Source organism: Morus notabilis, unplaced genomic scaffold (assembly GCF_000414095.1).
Source record: "Morus notabilis unplaced genomic scaffold, ASM41409v2 Scaffold2693, whole genome shotgun sequence".
Classification (NCBI taxonomy): domain Eukaryota; kingdom Viridiplantae; phylum Streptophyta; class Magnoliopsida; order Rosales; family Moraceae; genus Morus; species Morus notabilis.
This window is the reverse complement of record NW_010362811.1, coordinates 126,449-140,586: the sequence shown is the minus strand read 5'-3', so window position 1 is coordinate 140,586 and position 14,138 is coordinate 126,449. Positions and strand designations below refer to the sequence as shown.

General features: G+C 37.6%; 2 protein-coding genes across 3 annotated transcripts; one reads left to right on the top strand and one right to left on the bottom strand.

Moving 5' to 3' along the window:
* Positions 1 to 1,002: 1,002 nt before the first annotated feature.
* On the top strand, positions 1,003 to 8,727 carry LOC21389054. Its single transcript, XM_010102941.2, has 11 exons — positions 1,003 to 3,566; positions 3,691 to 3,930; positions 4,243 to 4,372; positions 4,606 to 4,758; positions 4,868 to 5,112; positions 5,226 to 5,295; positions 5,462 to 5,668; positions 5,800 to 6,035; positions 6,385 to 6,463; positions 7,679 to 7,816; positions 7,914 to 8,727. The coding sequence occupies exons 1-11, from the start codon at positions 1,243 to 1,245 to the stop codon at positions 8,115 to 8,117; spliced, it is 4,026 nt and encodes a 1,341-aa protein (XP_010101243.1). The 5' UTR covers positions 1,003 to 1,242; the 3' UTR covers positions 8,118 to 8,727.
* Positions 8,728 to 8,997: 270 nt separating this feature from the next.
* On the bottom strand, positions 8,998 to 12,793 carry LOC21389053. 2 transcript variants are annotated; one of them, XM_024168756.1, is made up of 14 exons: positions 12,557 to 12,793; positions 12,362 to 12,459; positions 12,148 to 12,230; positions 11,809 to 11,935; positions 11,660 to 11,723; positions 11,354 to 11,451; positions 11,188 to 11,272; positions 10,932 to 11,055; positions 10,609 to 10,710; positions 10,468 to 10,532; positions 10,261 to 10,342; positions 10,085 to 10,164; positions 9,850 to 9,973; positions 8,998 to 9,233 (listed from the first exon to the last, which is right to left on the bottom strand). In XM_024168756.1, the coding sequence occupies exons 1-13, from the start codon at positions 12,766 to 12,768 to the stop codon at positions 9,916 to 9,918; spliced, it is 1,278 nt and encodes a 425-aa protein (XP_024024524.1). In that variant the 5' UTR covers positions 12,769 to 12,793; the 3' UTR covers positions 8,998 to 9,233; positions 9,850 to 9,915. The 2 variants fall into 2 exon arrangements, with proteins under 2 accessions (XP_024024524.1, XP_024024525.1); XM_024168757.1 differs by having other exon boundaries at positions 11,007 to 11,055.
* Between the last annotated feature and the right edge of the window lie 1,345 nt (positions 12,794 to 14,138).

Genomic DNA, 14,138 nt, shown 5'->3' with positions numbered 1-14,138 from the left:
TGAGGTGGTCTTGCATGCTGTCGTTTTACCAAATTATTGTCGTTTATCCATTAATGTCCTTTAACTTACTTTACTTATTGCGGTTCATATATTGAATTTAAGAAACTTATAGAACTAACTATTAAAATTTAATGTGAAAATAATATTGTCTTATTCAGTATTGTTTCTTTGGTTTAAGTTGTTTAAATTGATTTATTTTTATAAAAGAAAGTTATTAGTAAGGAGGTGAATAATAAAAATGTGACTTACAAAAAGGATAATGTTAGGGCCGTTTAGTTCGCTGATTCGAGTTTTTAATTCGAGTTGAGATGTGACTTTATGTGAGAACTTTTTACTGTAGTAAAAAAGTTAGATGTAATTGTTTGTGAGAGCTTTTTACTGTAGAAAAACTCAAATTCTAAACTCGAATCAGCGAAATGAACGGGGCTACGCTTTTCCTATTATTCAATTGTAGTTATATCTCCCAAATGCCGGTGATGTCGTTCCTTCTATAGTCATTTTTATGTTGATGTCTTTTATTGGTTCTGTTGTCGGTCCGTCGTTTCTGCTTCGTGTCACTAAGCTGATTCCTTTCATTTTATAATCAATCAATTTCTCTGTTGATAGTTTGGTTTCCTAATATTGTCGTTTACTTATTTTGACGCCGTTGTTGAGTTTTCAGTCGTTTATTTTCATTATTTTTTATTTCTTTCCGGTGATGTCATTTGATTGGTTGTATTGTACCCGAACTAATGCCAAGGGTCACTTGATGAGCAATCAGCCAATTATTTAAAATCTCCACAGGGTCAAAACTAACACCAAAAAGAGAGAGGAAAAAAAAAAAAGAAAATACACTAGATTAAGATTAAGGCAATAAAAAGGAAAATAAAATAAAAGCAGCAAATTATTTTTTTTTAAAAAAATAAAAACAAAAACAAAAGTGCACTTTTATGAAAAATGCTTTTTCTGAGGATAAAAAAAGGGATCAATATGACACACATGAAGAACTCTCTTGCACCCGTGAATCTCTGAAACAATCTCCTCTCTTCTTACTTCTAATTCCTTTGAATCAAAGGAACACGCAACTATATATCACGCTTGTATATTTTCTTTTCTTATTAATATATATATATATGTGTGTGTGTGTATATATTATATTTCTCTATATATCTTAATCATAATTTCTAACGAACTCTTTCATCAGAGTTTGATGAGCAGCATCACCATTTTCAACCATCCGATTTTCATGTCTACCACTTTGACATGTCGCCGGCTTTGATCACCCAACAACACTCCAACGGTCAGATTTCTCATCCTTTTTTCTTCAATTTCTCTGGATTTTCTCGGGAAAATCAATCGGACCAGCATCCGGCCTCGTCGCACGCAATGAACCCGTCGAATGCCGGCGATATGGCTTCTGGGTTTTCGAGCTCTAACGACAACAAATCAGATTTCAGGTTCGAGACTCCGCCGGTTCCTCGATCTGGGTCCGGTCTCACGAGGCCGAGGTTTGTGAAGGTGAGGAAAGGGCCGAGTTCGCAGAATTCGAGATCTTCGGAGATTCCCAAATTCCAGGTTGATCTTGGATACAATCCCTTTCGGCCCGTTTCGGAGAATTCGTTCGGGTCCGAAACGGGGAGACCGGTTTCTGGTGATTTTGGGTTTGGGAAGAGTACTGGCAGTGAGGGATTTTTCTTTGGAGCGAGTAGAAATGATTCAAGTGAAAGTGTTGCAAAAGGGGTTGTTGAGGAATTGAAGAACTTGAAAATTGGGAGTAATACGAGTGAGTTTGCGACTGCAAAAGACGACATTTTTAGTCCAAATTCAAGTGCTATGGCGAGTTCAGCTCAAGCTAAAGGTCGGTTTTTTGCATTTGGAAGTGAAAGCATTATGTCTAAGCTTCCGGAAGATATGAAAAAGTTGAATATTGAAGGTGGTATTGGGAGTAGGGAAAACTTGAGCAAAAAGGACATGGATGAAATCTCCAAGCTTCCTGAAGATTTAAGGAAGTTGAATATTGAAGATCCCGGGAATGAGAAAGAGACTGAGAGGTTTAAGAGTGGAGGGATTAATTTAAGTGCAAATGCGAATGTTGAGTTTGGATTTGGGAGTTCTGACAATGTGGGTGGTTCTGTCTGCGAAAACATGGAGTCAGAACTGCCAAGTGAGCTGAGTAAGAAGTTGAATATTAAAGAAACTAAGCAGGTTCATGGAAGTAGTGGTGTCAACTTTAACGCTGATGATGTGAACAAGTTTGAATTTGGAAGAAGCTTTGCAACTACACTTCCTGATCAGATCAAGAATCTAAACATAAAGGATGACAGAGAGAAACCCGCCTCAAACATGGAGGAGAATAGAGGAAGCAGGAAAGGGGACACTTTTCTTCAATCAGATGTGGGAACAGCTTCTTCCAATGCATTTGCAAAGGAAATGCCAACTGGGTATTTCGGTAACAATGTGTTTGACAATCCGGATAAAGTTACTTCAGACGAAAAGAAAGATGATGCCAAAATCAGTGGAGTAGATGAGAATGATGAAAAGAGGTGTGATGAATTTATCTTTACGAGCAAACAGGATTCTTTTGCGACACCCTCTTTCGGGTTCAAGACAACAACAAAAACAAGTCTATTTTCTGGTTTAAATGAGAAGGTGGAATTTCATGCAACGAGGGAATCATTTAGGGATGGAGGAATGAAGAAAAAGAGCGGCACTGGGAAATCAAGACGTCCTACCACAGTCCAGCTGTGGCTTGGCCAAGATTTTGTTTCTACAGAAAGCAGTTTCCAGGAAAGCCCCGAAGCATCCGACTCCTATTCACCTATGGATGTTTCTCCTTATCAGGAGACATTGGCTGACAATCGATATTCTAGAGAAAACTCTGTGACATCTGATGGCTCTTTCAGTCTTGACAACTATCCGAGAACTGATTCACCACCAAAACCAGAAACCAATGCAATCGATGAAGATTTGGCCGCGGCAACCGTACGAATGGATATAAACAATGTCATTAATGTAATAAAAGAGGAAGACATTGACAATAATATTAGTGCTGAAGGTGGTCTTGAAGAATCTGTTTCTGGGGCTGAAACTGAAAGCTTTAAATCTGCAACTGAGGAGGTGGACTTTATTAGTGATAACACTGTTATAGAGACTGAAGCTAGTTCAAGCTCAAATGTTGATGGGCATGACACTGATGGCAGAGCAAAATTTGGATTTGCTTCAAGTGCAGAAGATTTAGGTGGGTCTAACTTCACCTTTTCTGCCTCTTCTGCCGCTCAAGGCCAATTACCTGTGTCAAAACGCCTCCTGAAAAAGAAGAACTGGCTCAAAGTTGGCCATGATACAAACAATGTAATTCCGAATTCTAAAATATCTTATGCATCATCCTCTTCACAGTTTATTCCATTTTCTGGAGCTTCACTGCTTTCGTCTCCGGGACGGGGCCAGAAAGGAGATCCATCTAGTCTGCAAAGCAGAATTAGAGATAGTTCTGAGGTGGGTAAAACTCAGGTTGTTAATCAAGGGTCTGATTCTACTTCTGCAGCAACTGTTGCAGCTCAGGAAGCTTGTGAGAAGTGGCGGCTAAGGTTCGAATTTTTAATCTCCTTTTCTCTTTTATGGCAGCTCAGGAAGTTTGCATATTTGGTGTTCTTTGGTGCGATTTATGTTGTCTCTAACTTAAAGATGATCTTCTGTTTTGTCATGTATCAGAGGAAACCAAGCATATGCAACTGGAGATCTGTCTAAAGCTGAGGATTGTTACACACAAGGGATAAGTTGTGTTTCTAGGAGCGAGACATCTAGGAGCTGTCTTAGGGCATTGATGCTCTGCTATAGCAACCGCGCAGCGACTCGTATATCTCTTGGACAGATGAGAGATGCACTTGGAGATTGTATGATGGCTGCTGAAATAGATCCCAACTTTCTCAGGGTGCAAGTCAGAGCTGCCAAGTAAGTTCTTAAAATTTGCTTTCTTGTACAATATTTCTGCTGTTCAATTTTTACACTCACATAGTATTGTTTTGTAATTAATTCCATTACTTACATTTGCCGTTTTATTTATTTGATGCTGCATTCTCGAGTTGTATATGAAATATCTCATTGGCATCGTTTTCTCACTGGGTTGTCATCACTTTGGTCTGCTATTTCCCTTGTTGGCCTCTTAAATGTCTTGTCATGGGTTACGTAGTGCTCCTTTTTATTTTAACTACTGATAGATATGTTCCCTAATCCATGATTTTTTTTATTAATAAATTTGTGAAGTTGTTATCTTGCCATTGGGGAAGTTGAAGATGCATCACGGCATTTCAGGAGGTGCTTACAGGCGGAAAGTGATGTATGTGTAGACCGAAAAATTGCAGTAGAGGCTTCTGATGGCTTACAGAAGGCGCAGGTACCGTAGTTTGTTTATTCTTTTATTATCATTCAATCATACTCATGGTGACTATCAAGTTTAAGTTGTAACATTATTTGATATTTGCGCTTCTGCATGCCATGTGGCTGGTACTTCTGAGAGGCCTGATGTTATGTCTGTAATTGATGCTCCTTTCTTGTTATAGATTTTGCATTATTTCTCTTTTGTATCGCTGAATATCTTAAACTAAACAGTGTTTTTATGGCTGACAGATAGTGTCTGAATGCATGAATCGTTCTGCTGAAATTTTGCAAAAGAAAACATCTAGTGATGTGGAGAGTGCTTTGGAATTTATTGCTGAGGCCCTGACAATAAGCCCATGCTCTGAACAATTACTTGAAATGAAAGCTGAGGCTCTTTTCTTGGTTTGTGCTTCTTTCTTGTGATAGTGACTCTTGGTCTTTTAGAGCCCTTGCTTTGACTTTGAATGATCTTTGGCTAGTCGTGGGGTTTAACTTCTGTGGCATAACGCAGATGCGAAGGTATGAAGAGGTGATTGAATTGTGCGAGCAGACCCTTGGTTCTGCTGAAAGAAACTCTTATCCGATTGATGCTTCTGACCAGTCGTCTAATCTGGATGGTTCCAAGCATTCTAAGTACTGTTATTTCCGGATGTGGCGTTGCCGTATTACTTTGAAATCACATTTCCATCTAGGAAGGCTTGAGGATGGTTTGTCTTTATTAGAGAAACAAGAGGAAAAGCTTTCTGCCACATATAGGTAATTCATAACCCTTTCGTCTTAGAACCATAGTTGGATAATTTTCTCTGTCTAGTAGTTCAACGGAAATATTGTTTTGTTTGTGGAAGTTTCTAATTCTAATGATTGTCCAGGAATGAGAGCAAAATACTTGAATCATCACTGCCCCTAGCCATCACTGTACGTGAGCTCTTACGTCATAAGGTAACATCTACGGCTGTGATATATCTCTTTTATGCAATAAACAATGAAGATTTTATCAGATGTTTATGGAAGCCGAGGAAAGAAGAACATTTTTGGAGATGTCAAATTAGTTGACTATTCATTTGCAGTCAATAACAATAGGTTTGTTTTATTTTGACCGGTCCAGGCTGCAGGGAATGAAGCATTTCAGGCTGGAAGGCATACTGAAGCCGTTGAATGTTATACTGCTGCTCTGTCATGCAATGTTGAGTCGCGTCCTTTTGCGGCTGTTTGTTTTTGCAATCGCGCTGCCGCATATAAAGCATTGGGTCAGATCAGTGATGCTATTGCGGATTGCAGCTTAGCTATAGCTCTTGACAGAAATTACTTGAAGGTATATCTCTAAGCTGATGTGATAAAATAATCTAGAGATGTCCCAAAGAGAAAAAGCTCATCTGCCATATGTTGCTTGGTGAGCCCTTTTTTGTATGCGTCCTTGATCCTTCATTTGTTTTACTTTTATAGGCTATTTCTAGAAGAGCCACTTTATATGAGATGATCAGAGATTACGGACAAGCAGCTCGAGATATTGAGAGACTTGTGTCTCTTATCACTAAACAAGTAGAGGACAAAACCCATCACGTAGGAGCATCTGATAGATCCACTAGCAGCACAAATGATTTGAGACAGGCTCGTTTGCGGCTTTCTGAAATAGAGGAAGAAGCCAGAAAAGATATTCCCTTGGACATGTACCTCATCTTGTAAGTTTCTCTTTCCATACATTGTGAGCACTTTTTTACTTGTGTTCATTCTTGTGGATAATATAATGAAGCTGGTAAAAATTAGGAGGAATTATTACAATACACAGAAACGTGTCAAGGACTGAGAAAATATATTTTTATGAATTTGTTTATTTTGCATTATTTGTTGTTCCATGAAGAGGCTTTCCCTGAGGACGCACTCAGTTTACTCAAATTGATTTTTTGAATACTTGAATGGCATCATATATGGATAACTATTATCAACTATTTTATGAGATACTGAAGAATTTTAATTGATATCGCTCTTTAAGTAAGTGAATTGATGCAGTGTAAGTTGAAATGATGGCAGGGGAGTTGATCCATCTGTTTCGACATCAGAAATTAAGAAGGCCTATCGGAAAGCTGCACTTAAGCATCATCCTGACAAGGTTTATAGTATTTTATGCTTTAGTGTTTTGCCTATTTTTGTTTGTTATGACTTAGGAATACTGCCAAATTAGGTTATATTTCAGGATATAACATGAAATTAAATAAGTAAAAAAGACACAAGAAATTTACATGGTATGGTTTTGGCCTATGTCCACAACAAGGATGCTGAGATATTCTTGCTGTCAAAACAGAGAGATTACGAAGAGGCAAGAGCCTATAGATCTCTCATGATACCCAAAACCCACCTAACCGAAGAGATTAGTCTCACAACATGGAGCAAGAGAGAATAACAAATTCTCACACAGCTCACATACTAATTTATCTCTATATTTGGATGCCCAAGATGAGTTGCATTGCAGCCTATATATATAGAAAGGGGAAACAGTGGAAACAGGGGCAACATGGACTTCAGGCAACAATTTGGGCAGCTTTCTAATGCGCTTGGGCCTTGGGGAACAAACTTGCTACAGTTTCAAGCTTGCTATGGTTCGAGTAATGTGGCTTAATACTAGCCACGACCTAACAAATCTCCACCTTGGCTAATACAATAGTACCACAAATATTGCCAAATCTGTTTCAGTCATCCAATGAGCCTTGTTTGCACAACTCATATATCTAATGAAGACCTTGGGTTAATATTAGCCAAGGTGGAGTTTTGCTGGGTTGTGGCCAATACCGAGCCACATTACTTGTCCTGTGGGTCACTAAGCATGTTATTGTGCAAGCTTGGTGCCCAAGCTCGTCAAATTCCTGCCCAATAGGCAGAAGCTGCCCAAGGTCACTAACATGGGCGGGCAAGCTTGCAGACCGAAGCTTTATATGCTTGCAGCTCACACCCACTCATTGTATGGATATACATATTAGTGGTTAGCAGCTCAGTTTGCCCATTTGAAAATTGAGAGAAATCTTGAGATTTTCTGAGCGTGTGCGAGTGTAATGAGCATCTGAGAGCATTATTTTGTCTGTTTGTTTTGTGAGAGCTCGTTGGGTGTAGCAGTTTTGGATTTTATGAGAGCTACACTCTTTTGTTATCTCCTTTGTTTTATTACTAGACATTCTTTATCGTCTTTGTCTGTGGATGTGATCCAAAGTTTGAACCGCACCAATTTCTTATGTTCTTTCCACTTGCTTTATTTTTATTTATTCTGAAATGCAATCTAATTTGCAGAGTTCTTTCATTACGTAATTGTTAAACGTGTTCCGTGTCATTTTAGGCTGGTCAATTCTTGGCAAGAAGTGAGAATGGTGATGATGGGCTTTGGAAGGAGATAGCAGAAGAAGTCTACAAAGATGCCGACAGACTATTTAAAATGATTGGAGAGGCATATGCAGTTCTTTCAGATCCTACCAAGGTCTGTTGTTATTTACCGAGCTCCGGAACTGTTTGTCACTAAATATCTTGCAGTACGATTCTGATGATTATTTGATCAACCACTACATTTTTTGCAGCGTGCTCGGTATGACGCTGAAGAGGAGATGAGGAATGCGCAAAAGAAACGAAATGGAAGCAGCACATCTAGAGCACAAACAGATGTCCAAAATTACCCGTTTGAAAGAAGTGGAAGTAGGCGACAATGGAGAGATGTTTGGAGATCGTATGGTACCTCGACATCGGCATGGCCGGAATCCACTCGATCAACTAGGTACTCATGACAACCTTGTTCGGACATGTCTTGGTTTTTCGAACGTTAGAAAAAAGTTTTAGAAGGGGTCTAGCCACAAGATGGATCATTTTACATTGCCGCGTAGACAATGTTCAGTTTAAAGGTCGAACAGATGCAGAAACTTCCAGCATATGAAAAGTGATTACCCCCACAAAAGAGAATTACATTAAGAAGGGAAAGGAAAAACGAAGAGATTTTTCCTCAAAAGTTAAAGGTGGTTAGAAGCTTGGATGATATCATGATTTGAGTGATTGAATAAGCTTGGTTTGTGGAAAGAGAAGGTGTTCTCTGTAGCAAAAGATGCCTTGTAAATCATCCAGTATTGTGTACAGAAGAGATGAAATATAACCATAACAGGCAGATGAGTAACCTTAGAATGAGAAATTAACTGGCTTGGGCAGTCTGCTAATCTGGTTAGAAGAAGAAAGCAATGAAATTGGAGAAGGGATTTTGTGTGTTTCTTTTTTTTCTCTTTTTCTTCTTTTTTGATATTTTCCTTATTGAATTTTTTATGGAAAGAATGTAGATAAATTATGAGGTGAGAGCTTTTTTATTGTATAGGTTATAGTTGTGTGTTTTCTTTCTAATTATATGTCCACAAAAACAAGAAAAAAAAAAAAAAAAAAAAAAAAAAAAAAAAAAAAAAAAAAAAGTAAGTTTGAAATTTGAATGAAGATTTTTTTTTCCATAATTTTTTTGCGAAGTTTTAGAAGACTTTTAGTTTATGGATTAGAATCATGTGATTAGAACTATTTTTAATTTACGTGTATTTTTTATGAGAAAAAACACTGTAACGAATCATGAACTATGATTCAAATCATTATTTGAATCCTCCAACTAAACATTCCCTTATTCTCCTTTAAGGGGACATTTTTTCAAACTCTTTGATTTATAATATAGCAAGATGGTAAACAAGGAAGTATATTATTGTAAATTTTTTACCATCTGCCAAGTCATGTTAATACTTCCACGTACAACAAGATGGCTATCAATCGAGCAACAGATCGCCAATAACCTATTTTCTCACGTGAAGATAATTTTTAATTGGTTGTCGTTTTCTTGAAATTGGGCACAGCCTCTCAACAAAGTTCTTATCTTCCACCACCTGTAACACACAAGAATGAGCACAAGCATTTTAGCTAAGACCAAGTATACCACCTGTGATAGAATCATCACTTATGTCGCAATATCACAATGTAAGATTCATCACATAAGCATTTCAACATTAAAGAGAATGAGACTGAAATATGTGCCGTGTTTGGAATTGATCCCGTTTTTTTTTTACATTTTTCGAGAAAGAAAAAATAAAAACATTTTTAAAACGGCGTTTGGCGCAATAAAAATAAAAAACGGAAATAAAAACGATTTTTTAGTTTAGTGTAAAATGAGAGAGAAATAAAAAAACGATTTTTAGTTATTTTTTATGTTTTGTTTTCATTTTCTCATCTCTTGAACACAGAGATATATATATATATATATATATTAATGAGTTTTTTTATACTGAAAACAATATCTAGATAAAACTACTAAACGCATTTTCAAAAACGATTTCTGTCTGAGATTGAAAACGTTTTCATTTTCATTTTCATACAAAAAATAAAATCATTTTAAAACGAGTTCTAAACACGCCCATAAGATCTAAAAGTGGGTCCACTTTTTATTAGTTATGATGCTCAACCCTATTGGTCTAATGCATAATACTACTTGAATGACGACTCTACCTTTGAAGAGTGGAGGAGCTGAGCTGAATAAGGAATTTGAAGTCTGACTTGTGTGTTTTGAGAATTTTATACGTATATTCCTAATCCAAGCTCCTTTGGATCCGTTTCAACCATCCATGCAGGTCTATTAAACCCGGGGGGGGAAAAAACAAAACAAAAATATCAGTAGTCAATAACTTAAAGAAGGAACAAAGAAACAACTAAAAGAAAGTTCTTCTGGATCAGAAATTCATACTTGTTCATTACAAAATTGAATGCTCCTTGTGCAGCACGTTTGAGAAGAACTTCCCTAGCCTCCGTAGCAATTCCTTCAGGCTGTATATGGAGAGGATTCAACAAAATGTTTTTGTAAATAATTGAGTGCTTAGCTTTCGAATCTCGATAATTTTCTTTTTCAACTCTTGAACATACCTCCTCTGGGAACCAAACCCCAGGCTGCGTGCTTCCCTCGAGAACCGCAAGAGCAAATGCAGCTGTTGCAGTTCCTACTGATCTGGAAGACATAAATCACGTTCATATCATATTTTATTCAGAGCCTTCTGCTGGTAATTTTTCAAGCTTATCATCTAGCAAAAAGCGTTGATGTTCAGAGACGTTTGAGAAGCAAGAAAAGCTTACACAGAAAGTCTTTTGTGACTGAATATCCCGACTATATTGCGCCCATTAGAACATTCCAAATCAACCTGCCCGGAATGTGACGATCAAATAGAGTGAAACAACAATGTTGAGAGATTTACTCACATTTCTACATTTGCTCACCCTCATTGACACGCGTTCTCCAGCAATCCCATCAACTGCTCGGACTACAGGATCGAACAGCTGAACCAACTGCTGGACTTTGCTTCTGTCCCTCAACGACTCCTGAAAAGTGGTGTTTGGTCAACTTGGTAAGCCTGTTTAAAAATATCTCATTTGAAATGAAAGTATTTCAGCTATTTTATCCTATTTTATTGAGATATGACAGATGCATATTGTTTGGAAAGAATCATATACTATGAATTCCTACACTAGAAAATCACAACACAGGTCTAGACCTAGTTTAGAAAAAGTTCAAGTCATGTGGGAAGATATATGCAGGGTACCGGAGGAAGAAGACTCGTCATGGCTATCATTCCCCAATTCCAAAAGAATGGTGCAGTTCCAAATCGAGCGCTTACAGTTGGTATTCCAAGGACCTCATGAGCACTTCTAACCTCAGGCAGATTCCTGAAAATAAGATCTTTCAGACATCTATCTCTAGGTGACATATTTACAACATGTGCATAAGTAAGAACAATCATTTGTGTGTATCATGATTGGATTTCAATAGATCTTCACAGAACAACCATTTGCACTTACAACAGATAAACATCTCTCTTTCCGATGCCTCTACCAAAGTCAATGTTGAGCATTCCGCTGTATGGCTTTAGTTTGATCTTTTCTCCTGATTGCATAGACCATATCATGTGTCTCATGTAGAAGTTGAGATGAAGCGTGAAATAAGATATAGAAAGCAGAAACTGACCTTTATTATAGGCAACAACCTCCTCTCCAAGTAGCAAAAAGCTAGTGGCTAATATTGTTGGACCCGCCCCACCAGTACCGGCAGTGTAGTAGTAGAATCTGAAAGAGTAGAGTTACACATGAGTGTTCAGGTCAAGAATCCGCAAAACAATTGTCAGTTACAAAAAGATTTTTTCCCCTGCCGATTTTGCCAAGGCATTTAATAAAGGAAATTGGAGCTCCTGTTGACTGCAGCAAATAAACCAGGAAGAAAAAGAAAGGGCAGTTTAGATGCCAAGAGTTAAGAATGGTAGTAGAATTTGTTAACCTTAGCCTTTCTGGCTCCCCTTTGCTTTCACTTCTCACCGCACGAACCAACTCCGCTGCCATTACTGTGATCATAGCTATGAAAATTAGGCACAAGGTGATCAGGTTATAACATTATTGTCTTACAGAATAAGAATGCTTATGAGAGACCATTGCTCACTCCAGGATAAATTCCACCAGTTGTAATGGCTGGAATATTTGCATCAACAGCTCTATCGCTCAAGGACTTAGCACGCGACGCGTAGTTTGTATCATCACAAACATCAAGATACGCCGTCTGTGGAGAGAAAAATAAATAAATAAATAAAATAAGAACACTTTTTTATGGTTATTTATTATCTGCTAAACACAAAAACATAGGTCATAGCGTGGATAACTTTGGGCAGCTAGAGTCTAATACCCACTTGTTGTGTTCTTCGCAAGGTCAGATTTTTATCAGATTCCATCATTGTTACATGTTGATGTTGTTTGATTTTTACCTTTGCTCACCTTGGTGTTAATGGCAGCTTCTAGTACAGAGCACTTCTCTGCCTGCTGGAATGGCCCTGCCGCGTGTACTACAAGATCCACATCTGCCGAATTTTCGAGTCTCGCAATTAAATTTAGTTAACACAAATTATTAAAAAATAGTATTAACTAACAAGTATCAGTTAAACAAATGTGGAAAAGTAATTATATAAGAACTTGAGAAGAATCCACGAACCACTAAGGACCGCTTCCAATGAATTGACATTGTTAATATCAACTTCAGAAAACTCCGAGTTTCCACCAAGAGTCGCCACCATTGCAGCTCCTTTTTCCCTGCCAGCCATGTCCCACATTAAAATTTCAAATTTTCATTATCATCACAGCATTAATTTGTTACTTCTTGGCAAAAGTTATGTGTAAGTTTTTTAACCTGTTGCGACCAGCGACAACGAGGCGGAGGTCGGGGCAGAGCTTGGAGAGAGCAATGGCGGTGGATCCTCCGACCCGACCCGTTCCGCCGAGGACCAAAACCCTCGAATTGCGGGCCTTGTCTGGGAGATTGACTGTGAGGTGCTCGCCTTCTCTTGCGCACGCCATTGGAATTGGAATTGCGCTCTTCAAACGCACACAACCTCCCGCCATATCCTTTTTCTCTTTCTTTCTCTGTGGGAATGTGTTCGGCTTCAGCCTTAGCCTTAGCCTTAACCTATCAGTTTTTATCGTTGGTTTCTGACGCAATGATTGATGACGTGGCATAATTTGTACCGTCAAAGTAGTTCTTACTCTTGCATTGCCTTAAACTGAACAATTAAGGTCTTGTTTATTTCACCGATTTGAGTTTTCAATTCTAAATTTTTACAGTAAAAAACTCTCAGAAAATATCACATCTAACTTTTTCTGCTACAGTAAAAAGCTCTTAAAAAATGTCACATCTCAGCTCGAATTAAAAACTCAAATCTGCAAAGTGAACGAGCTATTAAGGTTGTAACATACATTTGTACCGTTTAAACCGTCCTTTTTTTAAAAAATATTATTATCATTTTTTTTCAAAAAAAAATTAATTATTTTTTCTTTAGTGAAGAGAGATTTGACTTCTAGACCGAAAATTCAAGGTGACTACAAATTTACAAGTAGATTCGTTGCATATTTAGAAGACAAGTTGTCTTCTTCTTCCCCTTTTTTCTTCTTGAAATTTATAGGATAGTACCTGTTCTTTTTAACTATTGATAGATTGTTTTAATTGTTGTAACAGCGTGATCTATAATTATAGTAATTTTATATCACGTATTATAAATTTTTAATGTAAACACTCACCTATTAAGCCATTAAAATCATAATTCAATGATTAAAACAACAATTCGTACCGATAGTTAAAAAGTGCAGTCCCTAATCCCTAATATCTACCATAGAAGTTCCTTTTTTCTTTCCTTTATCTAAAGGGCGCGAGCAGGTCTTTTCATTGAAACGCCTATAGTTATCCCCAACATGCATAATCCGTCTCCAAGAAATATATAATTATAAAAGGTTAATAAATAAAAGCATAGGCAGAGTCATATTGCACCCAACTCAAAACTTGGCTAGTTAGATGTCCTAGTTGTCACTGTAGCAACATATAAAACCAAAAAAGAAGAGCCTAGTTTTCAGGTGCTTTCAAGCAATGCCCTGCTATCCGCACTGAAGCGCTTGAGTACATTGGTTGGGCATGTAAAAGCCAAAATGGAAGAACAATATAGACAATATAATCTAAGTGTCATATTGCACCCAACTCAAAACTTGGCTAGTTAGATGTCCTAGTTGTCACTGTAGCAACATATAAAACCAAAAAAGAAGAGCCTAGTTTTCAGGTGCTTTCAAGCAATGCCCTGCTATCCGCACTGAAGCGCTTGAGTACATTGGTTGGGCATGTAAAAGCCAAAATGGAAGAACAATATAGACAATATAATCTAAGTACCCAAAAAAAAAAAAAAAAAAAAAAAAAAAAAAAAATCAAAAAAAACCTTTATAGTAGGAAT